Source organism: Ziziphus jujuba, chromosome 2 (genome assembly GCF_031755915.1).
Source record: "Ziziphus jujuba cultivar Dongzao chromosome 2, ASM3175591v1".
Lineage (NCBI taxonomy): Eukaryota > Viridiplantae > Streptophyta > Magnoliopsida > Rosales > Rhamnaceae > Ziziphus > Ziziphus jujuba.
The window spans coordinates 26,646,915-26,671,732 of NC_083380.1; the positions used below are offsets into that span (position 1 = coordinate 26,646,915).

General features: G+C 33.5%; 2 protein-coding genes across 3 annotated transcripts; one reads left to right on the forward strand and one right to left on the reverse strand.

The window, feature by feature from the left end:
* Positions 1-449: 449 nt before the first annotated feature.
* On the reverse strand, positions 450-2,960 carry LOC107409735 (GDSL esterase/lipase At1g74460). The gene is made up of 5 exons (XM_048474155.2): positions 2,565-2,960; positions 2,215-2,345; positions 1,386-1,625; positions 994-1,243; positions 450-854 (listed from the first exon to the last, which is right to left on the reverse strand). Exons 1-5 carry the CDS (start codon positions 2,800-2,802, stop codon positions 610-612), a joined length of 1,104 nt encoding a protein of 367 aa, XP_048330112.2. The 5' UTR covers positions 2,803-2,960; the 3' UTR covers positions 450-609.
* Positions 2,961-19,691: 16,731 nt separating this feature from the next.
* LOC107405781 (ABC transporter B family member 26, chloroplastic) lies at positions 19,692-24,470 on the forward strand. 2 transcript variants are annotated; one of them, XM_016012867.4, is made up of 18 exons: positions 19,692-20,335; positions 20,462-20,589; positions 20,860-20,902; positions 21,210-21,254; positions 21,387-21,509; positions 21,593-21,696; positions 21,811-21,865; positions 21,959-22,029; positions 22,139-22,241; positions 22,381-22,591; positions 22,678-22,751; positions 22,891-22,947; positions 23,020-23,094; positions 23,298-23,378; positions 23,453-23,734; positions 23,877-23,941; positions 24,025-24,085; positions 24,220-24,470. In XM_016012867.4, the coding sequence occupies exons 1-18, from the start codon at positions 19,901-19,903 to the stop codon at positions 24,298-24,300; spliced, it is 2,094 nt and encodes a 697-aa protein (XP_015868353.3). In that variant the 5' UTR covers positions 19,692-19,900; the 3' UTR covers positions 24,301-24,470. The 2 variants fall into 2 exon arrangements, with proteins under 2 accessions (XP_015868353.3, XP_015868352.4); XM_016012866.4 differs by having other exon boundaries at positions 23,304-23,378.
* The last annotated feature ends 348 nt before the right edge of the window (positions 24,471-24,818 follow it).

Genomic DNA, 24,818 nt, shown 5'->3' on the forward strand with positions numbered 1-24,818 from the left:
CTTTAAATTAACGACAAACTATGTAATAGATTAATGCTTTTTTTGTTTTTATTTTTTTAAGGGATTGAAATGTCTGATTTATTATTCAACCAATCCTTTATTTTTGTAGTTTTTGCTCTCTTAGATACTAAGTTTATTAGCCACTTCATCTAATTGTTGAAGAGAATGTATATTTCCATGGTTGATTGCAAGAGAGAATATTAAATTGAAATAGAGGCTTTTTTTTTTCCTCCTAAAATTTAGGATACATATGAAATAGAAAGAAAAAAAAAATGTTACTTTCCAACATGTTCAGATGGAATTTAGTTCTAAAACATATATATTAAATTGAGATGTTATTTCCCAACATAAACTTTTTTTTTTTTTTTTTAAGATAAAAAAAAATGTTTTTTTTGCCACTAGGAAAATGACTCTTTGGCCACTAGGAAAATGACTCTTTGGCAAGAAAATTGCAACAAAGTTGAATCCCCATTAGTACTCATCAAACATATTCCATCAAGAAAATTTCTTTTCTTGCACAATGTATATATAAAACAACTTATTCATAATCCATTAGACATTTAAAAATGTAAATATATAGTTGGGTCGAAAAATCAAGATGTAGTATCATTAATCCTCAAAAGATGGGGCAATGGCAGGTGATGGAGATGGTGCATCTGTTTGATCAACTCTTTCAAATCCAAGTTTCTTGATGATCTCATTAGCAATGATCTCATTAGCACTGTCTGATGGATGATACTCATCCCAAAACACATACTTGCTTCTGTCCGTACACAGAGATGAGGCAGGCACACATGTCAGCGCCGGTCGAATTCTCCCAAATGAGCAGCACGGCGAGTCTGCGTTACTGAATCCTACACGCATTAACATATATACAAACGCTACGCGGTCAATTTCTTCAAACTCTTAACAAAAAAGAAACCAACATGGTGACCAAATTTGAAAAATTATGTAATTGTTTGAAACCAAACAAAAAAATAAATAAGGACTTACCGTAATTGGAAGGATTGGAAATCACATCATTAACCACATCATAAGCATCTCCAAACTGGAAGCTTGCATTAGGAAGACTGTTAGACAAATCGTTTAACACTTTGCTTGCTGCTTTATTGAAACTCAGAGCAAGTTTATTTGCTCTATCTTGGCACTCCCCAGAAGTACTTAGCACCCTTTGGAGTGGTATACAACCCATTGGTCCTAGCCCAAATACCATCAATTTCCTTGCTCCTAATTTATGCAAAAGCTACATACACACAAATATCATACATTATTAATTACCAATCCGAAAAATATTAAACCTTTAATATATAATCAAAGAAAAATTTAATAAAAGATTATTAAATAATTATAATGATAATCCACTTTGAAACTTTTTTATGATTAACCTTGAGTTGTGATCTTAGAGTTTCGGTTAAGTAGTCCACAAAAGTTTGGTCATTGTAACTCCATGAGTCTCTGTAGACTGGCATCAAGTAATTGTTAATGAAGTCATTGCTTCCTAAAGCTGCTACATATCTAGCTCCTTGGAAGAACTTATCTGCTGCTTCTTTCCCAATTTTGCTTCTTATCATTTCTTGTACCCCTTGAAACAGCTCAATTTGCTTATACAATGAAAGCCTTTGAATCTGCCCAAAAAAAAAACAACAGAATTTAGAATACCACACAGAGTTATATGTTACTAATCATAAATATCGTGGGGAGGGGCTCTATATATGTAGTATTTATACTTATGTTGATAATTATATTTTGTACCCCATGCATTGTTCCTGAAACTATAATCCTATAATCCTGATGGCATCTATGAACCCGAATTGGAATCTTCGTATCTCCAATATCTAAATCTATATAGATATTTGCTTCAGCCGTGGTGGACATGGGTGTCCTACCATAATATAGAGCAAATTTTCCTACTCCCGAAAGTTGTAATTCTTTCACAAATTGGTAGGATCCACACACACAGATCCTACATAGGTTCTTTTTGTTTATGAGAGAAAATAACACAATTTCAGGAATAGAATAGCCTTTTTATATTATATGGTCGACAACTAATTTTGTTCATCTCATTAATATTGGCGGGATATAAAGAAGAAATTAATAATATATGTTAGTTCTAACAAAGTTAATGAGATGTGTGTCCATAGCATAACATGGGCAATGTCATCTGCCATAGAAAATATATATATATAATAGTTATGGTTGAAAAATTAGACTTACAAAGTAGCCTCCAGTTTCATTCAAGATCCCACCACCTCCAGATGCAAAATTCACCCCATTTTCCAGTATAATGTCCTCTGTTAAGGATGGGTCCAGAAAAGCAGGTGGCCTTGGGAGACCCAATCTATCACCTGAATAATAATTAAAAAAAAAAAAAAAAAGGTATAGTAAACGTTAAAACTAATGAGATTACAACATAAATTAAATTGTCAATTTGTCATTATAATTTCCAACTAGACTTTTCTCATTATATATTGCATACTAGAATGTTAAATATGGATTGTCAATTTTCATGTACTTGATCCTGAAAACCATTTTCCATTCAAAAACACACACACAATATTTGTTACCTATTATGTCTGAGACGGTTCGGCCATTGCAGAACCTTCCATTAGGGAGTCCATTGCCAAAGTCAATACCATACCAAGGCAGGTTGGCCTGAGCAAGGCTTCTACTAAGGTGCATGTTGTTTCCAACATCGGAGAGTGAGTCTCCGAATATGAACTGAACCACCTTGCAATTGTATCCATCAATGGCAATTCCAAAGAAAGTCACCACCAAAATTGTTATTGCCACAATGAACTTCATGATGTTGAAATTTCAAGCACTCCAAGTTATTCTAATTCTCCTAAATACTGAAGTATGAATATGCAACAAAGTTTGGGGTGGAATTGGATTTTAAACGCATAGGAAAGTTTGTGTGCCCCATTGAAGAATTGGAAAGATGGTGGGTGAAAATATGAGCAGCAAAAATTGGCAACCGAGGAAGACATTTCTGGTAAAGCGAGAGAGATAGAGGGTAGTTTGTTTGATAAACCAACTGTGTTAGTGTGTTTTATTAGATTCTCACCTACTGCATCTACCTAGACTTTGTTCCAAGAATATATTTGTCCAAAAATTAACACATTTCCTAATTAAAAATATATAATATGGTTTTCAGTTCGAAAATTTTGATGAATTTCCAAGCTGCAAAGAACTCTTAAAGGGTTTTTATTTAATTTTTAATTTGGATGGTAAGCGTGTGGGGGTTATATACATATATATATATATAATAATAATAAATTATATATATATATGTGTACTGTTGTGAAATGTGGAGGAATGGTGAGGTTGCCTACTTTTTGGGTTAGTTACTTAAATTACATGCATCAAAATGGGGGAATCTTCTTTTCAAGATTCAATAAATTGTCTGCTTTGTAGGTTTGAATTTGAAATGAAAATCTAAGTTTACAGTTGGACAACGTTCTATTTTCTTGAGGGAACAAAAATTTGAACCTAATTTGAATATCGTATACAAATGACAATTGACCAAGTCAAGGTTTGCAACTTGGAAATTAGATGTTTACCCAAAAAAATAATTAATAAATGAAAGAAAGTTTTTTTTTTTTTTTTTTTTTGTTTTTTTGATAAATGAAAGAAAGATTGTGAAAAAGATTTACGGAACTCTATTCAAATTGATTGATTTAAGAGGATCTTAGATCAGTAAGTCATGATAACCCCACCGAACGTTGTACTACAGCAATATTTACAACAAAAGGGCATATATATATATATATATATATATGTACAAGTATATTATATATAATGAATAAATTAGTAAAATACAATTTGCCACGAAGGTGACCCAAGCGCAAAATTTTTTGGGCCTGAACTGATTGAAAAGTAGACAGATAGATGTTGGTCGGGCCAAACTGGACATGGACTTGTAGTCCGGCACAAAAGGCATCGGATTTGGACTACAGACTAGACTTTTGAACCTAAACTTCATGTTTTAATTGGGCCACTACTAAGTTTGTTTTTAAAAAAATTAAAAATAAATATTAATGAAATTTTGTAAAGTATATTATAGGAAAACTATGAAAGATGGTTTTATTTTTACTTTCAGTAGCAAACTATGTAAATACTTTTTGTCCCCAAAAAAGAAAAAAAAAAAAAAAAAACTACGCAAATAATTTGTACCCTTTATGCCTCGTAGTATACAATAAACTAAGAGATCATAATTCTTCTTTTCTTTCTATCTATCTATATCTATTTTATATTCTATAAACTCTGAAAAAAGAATAAACTTCTATATATCTTTCTATATTCAAATGCTTTACATAGAAGTCCTCTTATAGAGGGGACTATCAAACAAATAGAAAAAAAAAAAAAATTCCTATAATAGCTTATTGATTATTAACTTTCATATTTTACATTATTAATCAAATCACTCTATTTATATCTAATCAAATCTCCTAACATTCTATGTATTACAACTAAATATTTTATTTTCTAGCACTCCCCTTTAAGTTAGTTTGAAGATATCTTCCATAGTTAGCTTGTCAATTAAGTTATCAAACTACTTCTTTGGTAATCCCTTAGTAAGCACATCAGCTGTTTGTTTAGCTGTAGGAATTTATGGCATACAAACCAGTCCAGCTTCTAGCTTTTCTTTGATAAAGTGCTTATCCACTTCCACATATTTAGTTCTATTGTGAAAGACAGGATCATAGGCAATGGAGATAACTGCTTTGTTATCACAAAAAATCTTTAGAGGCATAGGATTGGAGATTTTCAAATCTCTTAATAATCTCTTAATCCATAAAACTTCACAAATTCTACGTACACCTGCTTTAAATTCTGCTTCAACACTGCTCTTAGCAACAATACTTCGTTTCTTACTTCTCCAAGTAACAAGGTTGCCTCCAACAAATGTACAATATCCTAAAGTTGATCGTTTGTCAATAACACTCCCTATCCAATCTACACCAGTGAATGCTTCAACTTGTAGATAACCATGTTTCTTAAATAGCAAACCATTTCCAAGAGTTTCTTTTAAGTTTCTTAGAATCCTATAGACTGCATCAAAGTGTTCTGGTCCTAGTAAATGCATAAAGTGGCTAACTATACTAACAACAAATGCTATGTCAGAATGTGTATGAGATAATTATATTAGTCTCCCAACTAGCCTTTGGAACTGCTCCCTGTTTTGTACTTCATTGGCCTTTGCAATCTTTAACTTCAAGTTAGGTTCAATAGGAGTTTCAGCCAGTTTGCATCCTAGTAAGCCAATCTCATCAAGTAAATTGAGAACATATTTCCGTTGGTTGACAAATATACCTTCTTTAGACTTAGTAAATTCCATTCCAAGAAAGTATTTCAATGTTCCCAAATTTTTGATCTCGAAAGCATTTGCCAACTTCTTTTTTAGTCTCTTTGGTTCTTCAATATCATTACATGTTAAAATTATATCATCTATAGAAACAATTAAAATTGCAACCTTGCCTTCTTTGCTGTGCTTATAGAATATTGTATGATCAGCCTGACTTTGATAGTAGCTACAATTTTTTACAGCTTTTCCAAATCACCCAAATTAAGCTCTAGGAAATTGTTTCATGCCATATATGGATTTTCTCAATTTACAAACCTTATTAGGACCAAATTTCCTCTCAAACCCAAGTGGTTGGCTCATAAAGACCTCCTCTTTAAGGTCTCAATTGAGGAAGGCATTCTTCGTAGGAGTGACAATTCATGTTATCTTGTCGTGTTTGTGTCTACCCGTTTATTAATCGTATTGAAATTGCTCAACTCGTTTATTAATCGTGCCAAAAATCTTTAAGCTGAACACAACCCATTTAATAAACAGGTTGATAAGACCTGTCCCGGGAACCCTCCCAGGATCTCCTGTGGGGTCCCACTTGGTGAAGTTTTGCTAGACAATCCTTAAAGGATATCCAACGAAACCTCACTTCAAACGTGGACAATGAACATAAGCAATATCAATAACACCTCAATATATAAATATAAAATAAATCCACAATAGCACAAGTCCACAACCGGTCTATTGTATCACATACCATAATTACACACATAAGTAATATGATCTCTATTGAGTTCAAAACATAGAGCATTCTAAGAGTATTAACAAAGTTTAGAAGTACAAATAAGTATTGAATGAGTCCAGAAAGATAAAGGTAAGATAAGAAAAGATAAATATTGTTGCTGTCGCAGAAGAATGAAGTAACAACTGAGTGCAAGGTCGACTGTTACTAACTGCCTAGACCTAGGGGAATGAATTTAAAACAAATAAAATGTGAGATAAAGAAATTTCAGTGAATGACATAATATAATAGAAAAATAACAATTTATTTTTTGAAAAACTTTCTCTCAAGACCTTTTGTTCCACTCGTTTGAAAAGTTCCTCATTTAAAAATCATTTCGTAAAGCCTAACTTGTACCCCATTTTAATCTCATAAAAATCCATGCTCAAAAGTGTAATGTGAACAATCAATATAATATTATAAAATATCTTAATTAAGATGTAATTATTGAGCATAAATGATTATAAACACAGTTTCATGAAATAAATATGAAAGTGCAGTAATAACCACAATATTTGAAAACCAACACTATACTCAAATGTAAACAATGTATAATATGATATACCAATCTATAAACCGTGGGATACATCCACCTCACGACCCTCAATATATGAGATGTGTCGTGGAAATAATAAACTGTCGGGATGTACCCAACCTCACGGCTCGTAATAATAATAAACTGTTGGGTGAAACCAATCTTACAGCAGCGTAATAATAATAAACCATCGGATAAACTTGATTTCACGGTCTGTAGCAATAATAAACCGTTGAGTGAAACTAACCTCATGGCACTGTGACGATAATAAACTGTCAGATAAACCCGATTTCATGATCCATGGCAATAATAAATCTTCAGGTGAAACCAATCTCACGACACCGTGGCAATATTAAATCGTCGGATAAACCCGACCTCATGATCCGTGGCAATAATAAACCGTTGGGTGAAACCAACCTCACAGTACCGTAGTAATCCGCGCATGTTATAATATAATATCGATCTAAGAAACTGGTACTATATGGTACATCAATTAAAAATAACCAATACAGTATCCTTAAAATAATCTTGTCAGATCATATATACTTTTTCAAACGATACTGTATCATAATTTAATATTTAAATTCGACCGCTTATTTAAATACTTCAAAATATTTCAAATCATCATTTCATGCTAAAACCAAGAATACTATAGTGAAATATATTAATCATAACCAATTTTAAGCACATAAAAATTATAAAATATTTGAGCATACTTAAAATCATATAATTTTCAATCTACTTTCTCAAATAAATCATTTTCCAAATGATTTAAAATTTCGATTTAAATACCAAGATATTTAAATAACATGATCCACAAGTTCACTCTGAACTTATCAGGATTAGAAACCATTAAAATCTTATCAAAATCCACATAAGATAATAACATATATATATATATATATATATATATATATATATATATATATATATATGTAAATGCTGATATTCATATATGCATAAAGTAATCATTCAAATGATATATACGTAAAATAACCAAACCATATATATTATACTACATGCCCAAAATATTTTATAAAAATATAACCACTCACAATACTGTAGATGTTCACTCCTACTTCCCTACAGGACCGCCGATGGACTCAACACGAGTGTCTATAATATAATAGTAATTTTTTTCAAACTCCAATAACTAAATCAAAGACATTTTTAAACACCAAATGTCTTAAATTAATTTTTACAATTATAAAATTATGCAAATTGAACACTAATCAGTCTAATTATACTGCGTTCCTTAGGACCTAGTATCCAAAATTGGGGCTTTTCATCCAAAGGCTAATCTTTCAAATTTGAACCTTCTAATGGATCCTAATAATATCTAATTTCATTAATCTAACTTTAATTTTATCCAATTTGACCAATTTTGTCCAAACACGATCCCAATTTATCCGGTATTTAACTAATTGACCAAAAAATGAAAAAATTATCAAACGAACTCCAAAATTCACAAACTTTATATTAACGGAAAGCCCAAGAGACAAGGAACCCAGTAGTATGCTCACCTCAGTCCAAAAGTTCCTTCGGTGGTCGGAAAACTTGGTTGAAACTTTGGCCAAATTTTCCATTGTCGTATCTCTCAAACAGTGCAGAATCTGGGCAAAAAAACCACAGAAATGAGTTCAAAGGGTCAAAAAATGGTTGGATAGGTGTACGGGCTGGCTTGAAATGGCTGAAAAATGTGAGAATCCTGTGACCCACCTCACCGGCTGCCGCCAACTTCGTCGGCCAGATCCAGGCGCATCCTGATGCTATTTGCCTTGAAATTTCACAGCAGAGCTAACCGTTACGTGGGCTTCCTCCCAGCCTGGCTCGTGTAAGAGATTAGTGGCCAGAATGAGCAAAAACGGAGTGATCCGGTTCAATATTAAATGGGTCGAAATGATCCAGTTCGGACCCATGGATCTGGGGAGAATTTCTCGGATTTTGGGGATGAAATGGATAGTTTAGGATTTTTTTCCTGTTTGAAATGCTTATCGAGGCTTATATAGAGCCTTAGATCACTAACAGATAAAAAATTGGGGACTGGTTTGGATGATATAAAATATGCTTAAAATTTTTCAAAACTATAACTTTTTATTCGTAACGCGGAATTTGATGTGCAGCCAATCTATGAACTCGTATCGAAGAGACCTACACAATGGTATCCAGTCAAACTAAAAATATTGACCATTGATAAAGTCAACTTGAACCCACATATTGTTCACTTGGTCAAACTTGTTTAAACATGTGTATTTTGGTACGGGTTGTTACAACTTCTATTACTCTGTATTCTGTTTTGCAAGTAGATCTTATAAATCAATGGTTATGTTTAAAATGTTAGTAATTTAATTAAATATAGTTTTACAATATATATGTGTGAAGACCTTGAGATTATAGTGCTATAGTTGATGCATATTCAATTATTTAAATTATGATGGCACTAACAAATAATGCATATCCATTTACTCAAGTCTTCATGGCAATTCTCTTCTAAATTATATCAATATGTTGTCACCTTGTATGTATTTAACACAAGTTAAAAGCTAGTTTTCAAAATATCAAAATCTATATATTTATATATATATATATATATTATATTACTAATTGCTTAATCTTGATTTCATACTTTGATAATTGTGGCCGCATAAATCAAAATTAATCCATTTCTGAATATATAGTGATTATCCCAATTTTAATTTTGAGATTTGCACCCGAAAAAAAAAAAATATGCATAATAATGTACATCAAAGAAAACTATAGCACTCCATTATTTTACAAGTCAACTACTTGTAAAATACTTTTTGAGATCTGCACCGAAAAAAAATATATACATAATAATTGAGTACAACAAAGAAAATTATGGCACTCCATTCTTTTACAAGTCAACTACTTTTTCAATATTTGTTTAATCAGTCCAATGATTGAGTATGTAGAACATTTCCTATTGCATATATAATTGATAGTATGAAAGAAACTTTTATAAATAACTACATTATTTTACGAATCGTTTATTATTGATATTTGTTTAGTTCACAGTTGCGTGTAGAACATTTTCTACTGCAAAACTGCAAAAGAAGAAGAAGAAGAAGAAGAAGAAGAAGAAGAAGAAGAAGAAGAAGAAGAAGAAGAAAAATAGTTTAAGCTAAAAAAAGTAGGGAGTGCCAAGAAAGTGAATGAAGGGCCAAAACAAGAAGCAGATAAAGCGAAGGAAGAAACTCATTCCTCTTGCCATTTCAACCCACATTTGGAGAATCCTTTTGAGGAAGTAAACGTTTCCCAAATCGATGATAATGATTTCCAGGTGACAATTTCCTTGAAGGAATACGAATCCTTAATAAGAAAGGCCAAGAAAGAAGATTCAAAACCAGTTACTTGCGTTCCAAGAAAAGGATGATGATTTGGAGATTCTGAAAGAGTTGGAAGCTGCCAATAGATAGCTGAGAAAGCGAAAATAGGAGTCGAGAAAGAAGATTCAAACTAGTTGCTTGCATAGCAAGAAAAGGATGATGAAATGGAGATTCTGAAGGAGGAGTTGGAAGCTGCAAATACACAACTGAAAAAGTGAAAGTGGGAATCGAGGATCATCTAAGGAAGCGGAGAGAACATAAGCAGAAGAGAAAAGCTGCTCTTGCTGCACTTAGGGAGGTCTCTCTGCCCCCGAAGAATGTGACAGTATTCCCACATATTCAACAAGAACACGTTGCCCACTGGGTTAGGTACTCAACATAAAATTCTAATTTCTTCATGTAATATTGGAAGAATTTGTGATGAATATGTTCAACAAATACTGTTTCAAATATTATTTGATTTTCTTAAATTATTTGTATCAAGACCTTCTGATTGATAGCAAAATATGTTATAAACATAATATGTGAATATATGTAAATACATGTGGACAATTTAATACAAAATAAATAAAATTAAATACAAAATAATTAAAACATTATAGAACATGTAGGTCCTTGAAATCGATCTGCTTTCTAGAAAGGTTGATTGAGGCCTGTGTGATACCACAGTGTCCTTAAGACGTTTTACACCCACCGGCGCAGGAGTTTGTAGCGAACGTCTACTAGGATACAACGGCTGCAAAAACTTTCAGATTCAGCACCTCTGAAGCTTTTCTCTTCGAACTATCTGAGTACCTTCCCTTTACCACTGTTTTTTGTTTTCTCTCGTTCAACTTCAAAAAAAAAAAAAAAAAAGAAAAAACTCTTTTTTTTTTTTTCATCTTTTCTGTAAAAAAAAAACAAACTGTAGAAACGTTATCAAAAAACGTGTAAGTAACCAACTCTAAACAACAAAGAGTTATAAAGCCTTCAAACTCTCAACTTCCCACGTTCAAAAATCTTTTTATTTTACTCAAAAATAATATTTTTCCAAAACAGAAACAAACAAAAGCCCAAAACCTTTTGAGGCCCAAATCATTCACATATACATGGGCCCAAACTCTAACAATCCCCCACATGAATGATTTGACTTCTAAAACAACCATGACTCTGGTGGTAAAGCTTTACAGTCGGAACCTGCATAAGATAGGTAGATGTTACTCTTTGAACCTTCCCTTGTGAGACTACATTTTTTTTACTGACTTATGGTAGAAGCGATATCTTTGAACCATTTCGTCTTTTGTGTAAATGACAACCTAGCCCACACATGATTCCTTCCTAGTACACTTTAGTTCTCACTGTTGTGTTCATTTTGACCCTGAACACCTTCCTGGTTCTGCGAGAGTTTCTAAAGAATTGTGCCCTAAACAATTCTCTTTTGAAGCGGCCATTCTTCTCTCTTACATAGATGATTCCTCTTTCTTATGTAATCAGCATACCTATGCATAGATTACTAAACACACACTTATAGGAATCATTAAAAGCATACTTTTATGCTTAATCTCTTTCTATCACTGTTTCATTATAGGAATGGGCAGAGGATTAACCCCCCACAGTGATCCATACTAGTCTTTATAATTGAGTTGTCCCATTGAACCCAAATATTGGGATCTTCAGTCAACTAGGTTGGGTTTCCATCGTATTGACTTTATTCACGGGCTTCAATCCCATTCCCCTTGATGACTTCTCAACTAGTTCTCTATTTAACCCTTTGGTTAGCGTATCCACAATGTTATCTTTTGACTTCACATAGTCTATTGAGATAACTCCAGTTGAGATTAATTGTCTAATGGAATTGTGTTTACGACGAATGTGTCTAGACTTTCCATTATACATAATATTCTGTGTCCTGCCAATCGCAGATTGACTATCATAATGTAAACTTATTGCTGGCATAGGTTTTGGCCGCCTCGGAATGTCCTCTAAAAATTGGCGTAGCCATTTTGCCTCTTCACCACATTTATCCAAAGTAATAAACTCGGATTCCATAGTGGATCGAGCTATCACAGTTTGTTTTGAGGACTTCCATGTCACAGCTGCACCTGTTAATGTGAACACATATCCACTAGTGGATTTTGAATCCTTTATATCTGATATCTAATTTGCATCACTGTATCCTTCTAATACAGTAGGATATCTTGTATAGTGCAGTCCGTATTCACGAGTGTATCGTAGATATCTTAGTACTTTAACGATTCCTTTCCAATGATCTTCATTTGGATTACTCGCGTATCTACTTAGTCTACTTATTGTGTAGGCTAAGTCTGGTCTGGTACAACTCATCAAGTACATCAGACTTCCAATCACCCTAGCATATTCCATTTGAGATACACCTTCTCCTTTATTTTTGGATAAGTGTAAACTCATATCTATGGGTGTTCTGGCTATACTAGTATCATCATTACTAAACTTAACCAGTATTTTATCTACATAATGAGTTTGACTAAGAATGATTCCATTCGAAGTTCTCATGATTTTCATACCTAAAATCACATCTGCAAGCCCCATATCTTTCATGTCAACTTTAGAATTTAACATGGCTTTTGTAGTTCGGACTATATTGTCGTCACTACCTACTATGAGTATGTCATCTACATACAAACATAGAATGACATATCCATTCTCTGTATCTTTTACATAGATACACTTGTCACATTCATTTATTTTGAACCTATCTTTTAGCATGGCATTATCAAATTTTTGATGCCATTTCTTTGGAGCTTGTTTAAGTCCATATAAGGACTTTACCAATCTACAGACTTTCTTTTCTTGTCCTGGAGCACTGAAACCCTCAGGTTGCTCCATGTAGATCTCTTCTTCTAGATCTCCATTAAGAAAAGCTGTTTTCACATCCATTTGATGTACTGCAAGATCCCGCAATGCTGCGATTGCCAGTACCATCCTTATGGAATTTATCCTTGTTACTGGAGAATAAGTGTCAAAATAATCAAGGCCTTCTTTTTGCTTGTATCCCTTAATTACAAGCATTGCCTTGTATTTATCTATTGTTCCATCTGCTTTCATCTTCCTTTTAAAAATTCATTTGTAACCCAAAGGTTTACAACCTGGAGGAAGATCTACCAACTCCCAAGTGTGATTCTGCAGGATGGAATCAATTTCACTTTTAACCGCTTCTTTCCATAAATTCCCTTCAGGAGAATTTATGGCCTCTTGGAAGCTTTGAGGTTCACTTTCTAGCATATAAGTAAGAAAATCCGGACCATAGGAATTTTCAGTTCTTACTCTCTTGCTACATCTAAGCTCAACTTCAGTTTCTTGTTTTTGATCACTATCATGATTATCATCATAAATAGTATTATAAGTTCGTTTAGACGTACACGGTCCTTCTTCCACTTTATATGGAAAAATGTATTCAAAAAATGATGCTTGTTCGATTCCATTATTGTGTTCTTGTGTATATCAGAAATTTCTGACCTATACAAGAGAAACCGATATGCACTACTATTCTGTGCATATCCTATGAAGATGCAATCAATAGTTTTGGAACCTATCTTCACCTTCTTAGGTGTAGGTACTACTACTTTAGCTAGACACCCCCACGCTCATAAATATTTGTAGGAGGGCTGTCTTCCCTTCCATACCTCATAAGGTGTCTTTACCTTATCTTTCCGGGACACCTTATTTAAAAGGTCATTTCCCAACAAAATGGATTCCTCCCACAAGTTCTGAGGTATTCCAGAACTTATCAACATTGTATTCATCATTTCTTTCAAGGTTCTATTTTTCCCGCTCAAGCACACCATTTGATTATGGCGAATATGGTGGAGTAACTTCATGCATTATGCCATGTTGAGCACAATACTCTTCGAAAGGAGTTACATACTCTCCAACACGATCACTTCTGATCACTTTAACTTTCCTGTGAAGTTGATTCTTAACTTCCGTTTTATAGAGAATAAATTTCTCTATAGCCTCATCCTTGGTTTTAAGCAAATATACATAGCAATACTTCGTGCTATCATCAATAAAGGTGATAAAATACTTATTACCACCTCTAGTCGGTGCGAATTTTAAATCACATATATCACTATGTATTAAATCCAAAGGTTCGTTATTTCTATCAATTGTTTGATATGATGACCTCGTTAATTTTGCTTCCACACAAGTTTCACACTTATGATTGGAATCAATTTCAAATGTGGCAATATGATTTAAGTTAATTAATCTCTGCAGAGAATTAAAATTAACATATCCTAGTCTACCATGCCACAAAATGGAAGACTCAAGCAAGTAAACAGAAGAACTACTAGCTTTATTAATTTATTTAGACTTTACAGTCATTACATTCAGTTTAAATAAACCATTGACTACATAGCATTTTCCCACAAACATCCCAAATTTGGACAAAATAACCTTATCTGACTCAAACACTAAACGAAAACCATGTTTGCTCAGCAGTGATCCAGATACCAAATTCTTGCGAATGTCTGGAACATACAGTACATTATTCAGAGTCAGCTCTTTCCCCGAGGTCATCTTCAGGATTACTTTGCCCTCACCTTGGATTTCTAAGGTAGCGGAGTTACCCATAAACAGCTTCTCCCCATTCTTCTTTGGTTCGAAGGAAGTGAACATACTCCTATCTGAACACACGTGGCGGGTCGCACCAGTATGTATCCATCACTCTTTAGGATTAGATCCCACCAAGTTCACCTCAGATATCATAGCACTTAGGTAAATATCGTCAACCTCTTTAGTGACGTCCTCCATCATCTGTGCCTGGTTCCTCTTTCTCTTTGGCAGCCTACATTCAGTAGCTCTGTGACCCATCTTGTCACAGTTGAAGCACCTGCCTTGAAATTTGGCCTTCTTGGAGATTCCTCCTTTTGGCCCCAGCTTAGAAGCTTTTCCAATTTGCTTCTTATTCTTGGAGCCCTGACCATGCTCTACAACATTAGCCTTCAACACGGCCTTCGAAGTTCTCTTATCAGATTTCCTGTTGTCATCTTCTATGCGAAGCTTGCTAATAAGAGCCTCCATATCCATCTCCTTTCTCTTGTGCTTCAGATAATTCCTGAAGTCACTCCAGCTCGGAGGTAGCTTCTCAATCATACAAGCCACTTGTAATTCTTCATTCATTATCATCCTTTCAGCAAGCATTTCCTGAATCAGCACTTGCAACTCATGTACTTGATTCATTATTGGCTTCGCATCCACCATCATGTAGTCTAAGAATCGACCTGTAATAAACTTTCCTGAACCCACATTCTCGGTCTTGTACTTCTGGTCCAGTGTTTCCCACAGCTCCTTAGCTGATTTCGTGCCACAGTATACACCATACAGGGCATCAGACAGGCCATTCAGGACATAATTCTGACATAAGTAATCGAAATTATTCCATGCATCCACCGCCATGAGAGTCTCCTTATCACTCTCTTCATTACTGGGTGGCGCATATTCAGTCAAGTACCACGCAAGTCCCAGGGTGGTCAAGTAAAATAGCATCTTCTGCTACCACCTTTTGAAGTTTGCTCCATTAAACTTCTCAGGTTTTTCTGCATGACTAGCAGAAGGAGGCATCTGAATTCCAGAAGTCTGAGTGAGCACAGTCCTGTTGTCTCCACTTGCCATTTCTGTAATATCACAAAACAGAAATCAATTAGTTGTTATTTTCTATATTAACAAACTAATTATAAGCAATTTCCATAAGGAAAACACACAAAAAAGTGATTTTTAGGATTTCTGAATACACCACAAAAATTACTTTATACACCCAAAAATACTATTCATAATCACTATTCAACCTACTGTTCATGCCACGTGTCGCTATGCTGACGTGGCAGATCAGCCACGTGCCATCATAGGCTGATGTGGCAACGCCACGTGGCAGCTAGGACTGACGTGGCACTATACCACGTCATCACTCTACTGACGTGGACATGCCACGTGGCGATCCTGTTGGCACTATTTTCGACACGTGTCACTATTAGAGACAGACATGTGTCACCTGTAGCAGGTCGACACATGGAGTGTCCAGAGTGTGACACATGGCCGTCCGAGAAGGAGACACATGTCACCTGTATCAAGTCGACACGTGTTCCACCCGTTGGTCGACACGTGGCCTCGCCTCGGTGCGCTATTTGTCTGCACCTAGTTTCGACACGTGGCGCTCTCCTTGCGACACGTGGCTAGCCCATTTGCCATTGGGCCGTTTCTCTTGGCCTTGATGAACAGTAGCCTATTTTAACCTGGTCTGGGCTTTAGAACTGGGCCTGACCCAATAAAATTTAAAAAAAAAACCGGCCCAGTCTTTGAGATACAGGCGAAACCCTAATTTCCTTTCTTCTTCAACCTTCAACCGGGTTGTTTTGACCCGATTTCTCCGGTAAACGGGTCATACGACCAAGAATCAAATTTTCTTCTCTTTTCACTCTTCCAGTGGCCAAAAAATTGCTAAAAATAGACCAAAAGGTTTAGAAATTTATAGGCAATTCGATTTTAGAAAGAATTTTTCATTAAAAACATAAAAATTAATAATTACCCATAATTTTTTTTTTTATACCCACGGGTTTAATACAAATATATATATATATATATATATTTTTTTTTTTTTCATTCTTTGTTTCAACAGTGAAACATACATGGAAATATATAATCAATATATATATATACACATAAAAATGCAATATATACATAGCAATCAATAACATAATAAACAACTTAAATTTCCATATTATATTTACATATATAAAATTTGTAAAACATCTTAAGATTGTTACAAACATAATATGTGAATATATGTAAATACATGTGGACAATTTAATACAAAATAAATAAAATTAAATACAAAATAATTAAAACATTATAGAACCTGTAGGTCGTTAAAATTGATCTGCTTTCTAGAAAGGTTAACCGAGGCCTATGTGATACCATAGTGTCCTTAAGATGTTTTACGCCCACCGATATAGGAGTTTTGTAGCGAACGTCTTCCAGGATACAACAGCTGCAGAAGCTTTCAGATTCAGCACCTCTGAAGCTTTTCTCTTCGAACTATCTGAGTACCTTCCCTTTACCACTGTTTTTTGTTCTCTCTCGTTCAACTCCAAAAAAAAAAAAAAAAACGAAAAAAAAAGCCCTTTTTTTTTCATCTTTTCTATAAAAAAAAAAAAAAAAAAACTGTAGAAACGTTATCAAAGAACGTGTAAGTAACCAACTCTAAACAACAAAGAGTTGTAAAGCCTTCAAACTCACAACTTCCCACGTTCAAAAATCTTTTTATTTTATTCAAAAATAATGTTTTTCCAAAACAGAAACAAACAAAAGCCCAAAACCTTTTGAGGCTCAAATCATTCACATATACATGGGCCCAAATTCTAACAAAATATTCGAGTGTCTTAAGTGCTAAACACAAAACACAGCAAACTACTCAAGATCATGCTAATAGATTATCAAATCACCACCATCTACCACAGAATATCCGAGATTTAAGCTTCTGATTCAGATAAAGCTACAAGATTTCATTTCCCAAATAGTAATTTTTTCAACTTAAAATTTCAGCAATAGTAGAAAATCCCTAAAATCATCCAAAAACTTTATCAAACCCAAAATTAACGGGTCACTGAAACTAACACCGCAGAGAGAGAATGGAAAAGAAAAACGCACATAGGAGGACTTGAAGAAAATCCCCAGAAAAAAAGTTTCTAAGAAAAACAGATCACTATTTTTAGTTTACTTTGGTTGAAATTTATTATTGATTTATCTGGTACCATAAAATGTTGGGATTGAATTTGTAATTATGGTATGGCTTTAATTTTAGATTTTTTATTTATTTATTGTATTACTTCTTTTGCTCTGTTGCTTTTCCTGAACCTGGTTTGTGTATGTCTTTGGTTCTTCTTGAAATTTTGATTTTCAATTTCCATTGCATTTGTGGCCTTGTTTGTACATTTGGCTTTTGACTTAATTGTGCTCTATTTTTTCTATGTTTTCCTTTTTTCTTTTTCAATTTTATTTTCAATATTCTAATTATGTTTTTATGTTTGGTTGTTTCTTTACAATCTACTTTCTTCTTCTTCTTTTTTTGGATTACTCATAGATAGAGAAAGTAAAATTTGGCATTTGACCGAATTTGGGTTTATTTATTTATTTATTTTTATGTTTTCTATCACTTTCTTTTCTTTTTTCTTACCATTTTAGTTTTCTTTTGTTATTTTATCTTTGCCTTTCTGATGTTTGATTGTTCCTTTACATTCTTTTTTTTTTTTTGGGGCAATTATAGATAGAAAGTAAGTTAGACTCTTTGAAGGATTCTAAAAAAGATGACCTAACCATCAAATACAAAAAGAAAAAAAAAAGTTAAAAAAATGTAGAGATTGTTTGCTAGTTTTAGACAAGCAAAACCATACAAAAATGAATAAATAAAAAACCAAGAAAGCGGCATGTTTTGAATTTACTGGGGCTTGATAGTAGGTTTGGACAAATAAAATTAGGTTGATATGGAACTTTGTTTTTGGCATTCTTTTTATTTATTATTTTGAGCAATTAATGAATAAATGATAAATTTGATTCCATTTAGAAAAAGCTAACTGAGTGTACATTTTTTTTTTTGTTGGGTTAGTTTAGAATAGTCAAAATTGATCTTCATAATAAATTACCATAGAAAGATAATTTTCATACTTTTGTTATGTTTTATGTTATAATAAAAAGAATAAGTATATAAACACTATAAATGAATTTAATATTATTTTACTTCCGATTTAGTCACCGTTATCAATTTAGTCCATGTAACTTTAGTTTAGATTTAAAAAAAAAAAAAAAAAAAACACACACACACACACACATAAACAAGTTAACCATACATAACTCATATTGCAATTACTTTGTTTATATATTATTCTCTTCCCTTTTCTTTTACTTTATGTTTTTTTTGTTAGTCACATCTTTTATTTTATGTTAAATATGCATATTTTTAAGTAAATTTGATAAGAAGAATAGAAGTTATTGAAACAAGCATAAAATAGAATGTAGATTTTCTTATCAATATTGAATCTTAACTATATAATATTTTTATATTCCTTTTAGATTTTCATATGATGTATTTAAGATAAGAATTAACAAGTCCAAAAAAGCTAATATCTAAAATATTAATTTTTATGATGAAATCAAATAAGCTTTCCATACAACAAAAAAATTGAAAAATTGTAGCTTCATTGAGGTTATGATGACCATCTTCATTCTTATATAAATATCATAATTATATTAACTTTTAAATTGTATATATTCATAATTATATATATATATATATATATATAAAATAACATTTTCATTACCATGAGGATATTCTCTTTTAAGTTATTCCATATACTTTTTGGAATAATAATTATGACATAATTTCAATAAAATTCAAAATTCAAAATTAACATAATAAATTAAAATTATATTTTAAATAAAAAAAGTATATCTAACACTATTAAACCATGGTCCACGTGCAATGCACGTGGTCTATACATGGTATATATATATATATAGTTCGTTTATGGTGCGGATCATAGTATTGGTGATAATTTTTTATAGTATTGGTGATGATTTTTTAAAAAACTGTCGTTAATACTATAAAAAACCATCATTAATACTGCGGTGATCATGCAAACCGTCTTTACCATAAAATTCAAGTATATAAATATATATATATATATATATATATATATTAAAAAACAGATAGAGTAAAAAGAAAAAAATAAAATAAAAGAAGAATAAACAGGCCAGAGTGGGGCTGCTAAAAGCTTCGGTATTTATGCAGTTTGCGTTTATGGATTGGAGGAGGCCGAGGCTCTAAAAGTCGCCGTTGCAGAAAATCGTTCCCTGCGTCGAAGTTACTGAAACAACCTTCTCCAGGTCCCTAATTTACTCTCTATTCCGATGAGAACAACTTCACTCTCACTTCCATGGCCGTCTCCCTCTCGAACCTTCGCTCTCTCTGCACCCCATATCTACCACACGGAAAAACTCCTACCACCTACAGCTCCAGAGGATCAGTGTTCAATCCTAGAACCAAAACCCAGTTTCCAGCTCTACGCGTCGCATTCAAACGCCATCCTTTCCAGTTCGGAAATCATGCTCTCATGGGTGGACTATTTGCGCCGGGAGCAGAAGAAGAAGACCAAGATAAAACTATTCGGTTATGGGGGATTATTCAGAAATGGGTTGAATTTGTTGGGTCGGTAATGCCGGGAGGTAGTTGGTGGAGTTTATGCGAGAGTGAGGAAGAGCAAGTAGCGAAACCCGTTACGCTTCTGTTCGCTCTTCGTCGATTGTGGAACTTGGTTGAAGATGATAGATGGGTTATCTTCGTTGCGTTTGGTGCTTTAATCATCGCTGCAGTGCGTTGTTCTTCAATCGTTTGACGCTAATTTTGAGTGCTTTTTTAGATTAGTAACGACTGGATTAAATGCAATTCTAGTTCAATGTTATTTCTCTTTTTTAATACATGGTCTTTCATGCCTCAGCTTTCGGAGATTTCTATGCCAAGTATATTGACAGAGTCTATATTTTCCGCACAGAGCGGGCAGACCACCGTGTTCACTAGGAAATCGCAGTTATTAGTTATTTTGTGTTTAACGTCGGGGATATGCAGGTTGAATCTTATAATTCAATTTCTAATAGCAATAGGAGTAATAATTTATTTAGAACCATTAAATATCAATATATCTACCATTTTATTAATGAGTTTAAATTTTAATTTCAGTCTTTTGTGTTTTTGATTTTTAAAAAATAATATGCGCATTATCTTTGTAACTATCGGGAATGGTTAATTCATTAAATGCATTATAATTTATAAGTCTTCTTAAAAATATTTAGCTACTTAATATGGTTTTTTTATTATTATTTGTCATTTGAATCTTAGTGGCCTTCGGAGTGGCTGTTTTGCTGTTGCAAATACCATCTTGGTGAGTGCCTTCCCCAATCCCTTCTTTGAAAAGTAAATAATAATAATAAATCAATCTCCCGATGCTACAGAGGCTTCCAAAACATTTAATTAATGATTACTAATAATCTGATAAGTGGAAAACTATATCTTTAGAATACACATAATGAATAGCATATAATAATTGTTATTCCAACTTGCTTTAAGCAGTTTTAGTTTGTTGAATCTGTATTTATGTCGTGTGATATATAGTTAACTTGTTATGGGTCTATCATCCATGTGTTATGTCCTCTTATTGTTGCCAAATTTCTTCATTATCATACTTGCAGGTCAGGCGCCTCAGAGAAACTGTATATTCTACTATTATCTCTCAGGTTTGTGCTTTGTGTGACTACTCCAACATTTGAAGCGTCTAGTGCATTTCTCAAGCTGAGTTACGTTTAGAATAATTTTGATGTATCTTATTTTACTTTGACACTTTATTTTGGGTGATTCCTTTGATGTAGGATATCAACTTTTTCGACAGAGAAGGAGTTGGTGACTTGACAAGCAGGCTCGGGGCAGATTGTCAACGGCTGTCTGATATTATTGGAAATAACATTAATTTAATCTTAAGGAATGTTCTTCAGGTTGTTATTCTTATTGATAGTTTATGTTTACTAAAATGCCCTCAATGGAGATAGTTTAAGTTATGGTTGAACTTTATGGTTAGGGAACTGGGGCGTTGATCAATCTATTGATGCTATCTTGGCCTCTTGCATTATCTGCATTGTTGATATGCTCTCTCTTATCTGCAATTTTTGTTGTTTATGGCAAGTAAGCATCTGTATCATATTTGAACTTCGTGCATTTATTTGATAGTTTTGATTATTTTGAACTCTTGTTCTAGTTTGTATTTCTCAAGTCTTTTGATCTTGCTTTGTTTGGTAGGTACCAGAAGAAAGCTGCAAAGGTGACCCAAGATTTCACTGCCGGTGCCAACGAAGTATAGGCTAGAATTCTGTTCCAAATTGGTCTGTAGCTTTTATCATTAAAAAAATTTTGTGTTGTCATTTTATTTCTACTTTTTTAAATGTAGGTTGCACAAGAAGCACTTTCTTTGATGAGAATTGTTCGGGTTTATGGAGCAGAAAGCAAGGAACTTGGAAGGCACTGATTTTTCTTTACTTTTAATTTCCCATTGAAGTTTGTCTTAGTGAGCATGATCCACAGGCAGTCATCTACTGTGACAGTGTAACCCAACACATATGATGTTTAGGTTCAAGCAGTGGCTGGACAAATTAGCTTCCGTAAACATGCGAGAAAGTGTAGCTTATGGAATCTGGAATCTGAGTTTTAATTCCCTTTACCGTTCAATGCAGGTACGGCTTCTTTTTAGTTGATACAATGCAATTTAAAGGTTACTATAGAAAAACCCTTCATTTGTCTGATTTGGATCCACTGTTTCAATCATTCACTTTTGTGATTTGCGTTCTACCATGTCAAATTTATATTTTACAGGTTCTTGCAGTTCTTTTTGGGGGAATGTCAATGCTGAGTGGTCATATCTCTGTTGAGCAACTAACTAAGTATATCTTGTACTGTGAGTGGCTAATTTATGCAACTTGGAGGGTGACAGACAATGTATCATCATTACTACAGTCGGTCGGAGCGAGTGAAAAGTTTCTCCAGTTAATGGATCTTCTGCCCAGTGACCAGTTCTCTTCAAAAGGTAGACTCATATCTCATGATAGCGAAGCATAATGGTTTTTCTGTTCTGATGTAGTTATCAATAATGGTGCATCCTGCTTTCTACAGGTGTCAAATTGCAGATTTTAATGGGACAAGTCCAATTTGTGAATATATCATTTCACTATCTTACAAGGATAAAAGTACGTCTCTTTTATTGTGCTTTAAAAATGTTTTGTAATAATTTTTATCTTAAAAACATTTCGCTTGGTCCTTTCAAGTGACTTAGCTTTTTTCTTTGTGGAACTTGTTAAGGACTTGTTTTTTTGCTCATTTAAACAGGTTCCTGTTCTAGATCGTGTAAACCTTTCTATATATCCAAATGAAGTGGTTGCGATTGTAAGTATCTTTGCTTTCCCTTATCATTATTCAAAAATTCAAGGATTGACTGTGCATGTAAATTTTGGCAAGGTTGGTCCGAGTGGTGGTGGAAAAAGCACTTTAGCCCATCTTTTGCTTCGTCTATATGAGCCAATTAATGGACAGGTAAGATACATTTAATCTTATTCAGCTCTTTTAAATAAAATGAAATATACATGGAATGGAAGGAAAAGTTTGCATATCTTGCGCTGTAGAACTTTTCCTAAGCTCATGTGCTTGTAAGTATAGAGAAAAATTATGCTCCATTTGGAGATTTCAATGGCTTATACATGAATTATGGGGATCTTAAGCAAAAACTGACTACGAAGTTGCAGATTTACGTTGATGGTTTTCCTCTTAGAGAATTGGATATCCGATGGCTGAGAGAAAAAATTGGTTTTGTTGAACAGGTTAGACTATGTGCCCTGGAAAATATACTTGAAACTCTCTATCCAATCACTATTTATATTCTCATGTTAGACAGGAAGCTCATCTGTTTCATATGGATATCAAGTCGAATATTAAATATGGATGCAGAGGAGACATTAAACAAGAAGATATAGAATGGGCTGCAAAGCTGGCCTATGCTCATGACTTCATCTTGTCTCTTCCTAATGGCTACGAAACCCTTGTTGATGACAATTTACTTAGTGGGGGACAAAAGCAACGGATTGCCATTGCTAGGGCAATTCTTAGAAACCCTTCAATCTTGATCCTTGATGAAGTCACCAGTGCCCTTGATTCCCAAAGTGAAGATTATGTCAAGGCAAGTTATAATTTTTAAGTTTTCACATATTCGTTAAACTTTTTTGACCTTAAAAACAAAAAAGAAAAGGAAAGAAAGAAAGAAAAAAGTAGAAAAACCATGTAGTGCAATGAGTGCTCATTATTTCTGACGCTATCTTTAGGGGGTCCTTCATGAATTCAAAAATGATATTAAAGCAAAACGAACAGTCATTATCATAGCACATAGGTAAGTTTCTCGTTTCTGGCAGCTTCAGTTCTTTATCATGATGCTGTGATGATTTACATTCACGGTGCATTAATCTTTTTTAGGCTCTCAACTATAAGAAATGCTGACAGAATTGTTGTAATGGACAGTGGCCGAGTTATAGAGGTTACTCTGTATTCAAAACTAGTTTTTCTTTTTTTTTTTTTTTTTAGCTGAGAATCTATTGAATAGTAGTTACCATGCAAGGGTTTGACATTAACTAACTCATATAAATTATGGGTTTTATTATGATTGTGCAGATAGGTGACCATGCAGAGCTCATTCGAAAAGACGGGTTGTATTCAAAGTTGGTGAGAGCTCAAGCAGAGGGTTTGGTTTGATTCACGACCAGGTTACTGTACGTGGCTTCATTAATATCACACTTTTGTATTAAAATCAAAACGAGCTTATTTGTGGGGTTATTTGTATTTGATTCTAAAAGCGGCAACGAAAAATCTGAAATTTCATTAGATATGATCTATACAAGGACCTGCCATGTTTATAGTTGCTTTGAATTTAACATCCTAAATAGACCCAACTCAAAAAAGACCTGTGTATCTATGTATAGAGTAATTTACAGGCCATTTGCATATGGATTGGCATCAAAGCCGACCTAGTTTTAAAAAAAAGTGTCGACTTTGCTATGTACTGTACACATCAAAGTCATATTTTTTTTTTTAAAAAGCATCGGTTTTGGTGATGGTTTGCATGTGGACGGCCCACCACCTAAAAACACTATATATATATATATGTGGCTTCATGATTGAAAGATTTAAGAGATTTTAGGACTTGTTTAGCATATGTTGGATTGAGGATTGAGATTGGATTGGATTAAAATATTCTTAAGTAGTTTAGCATA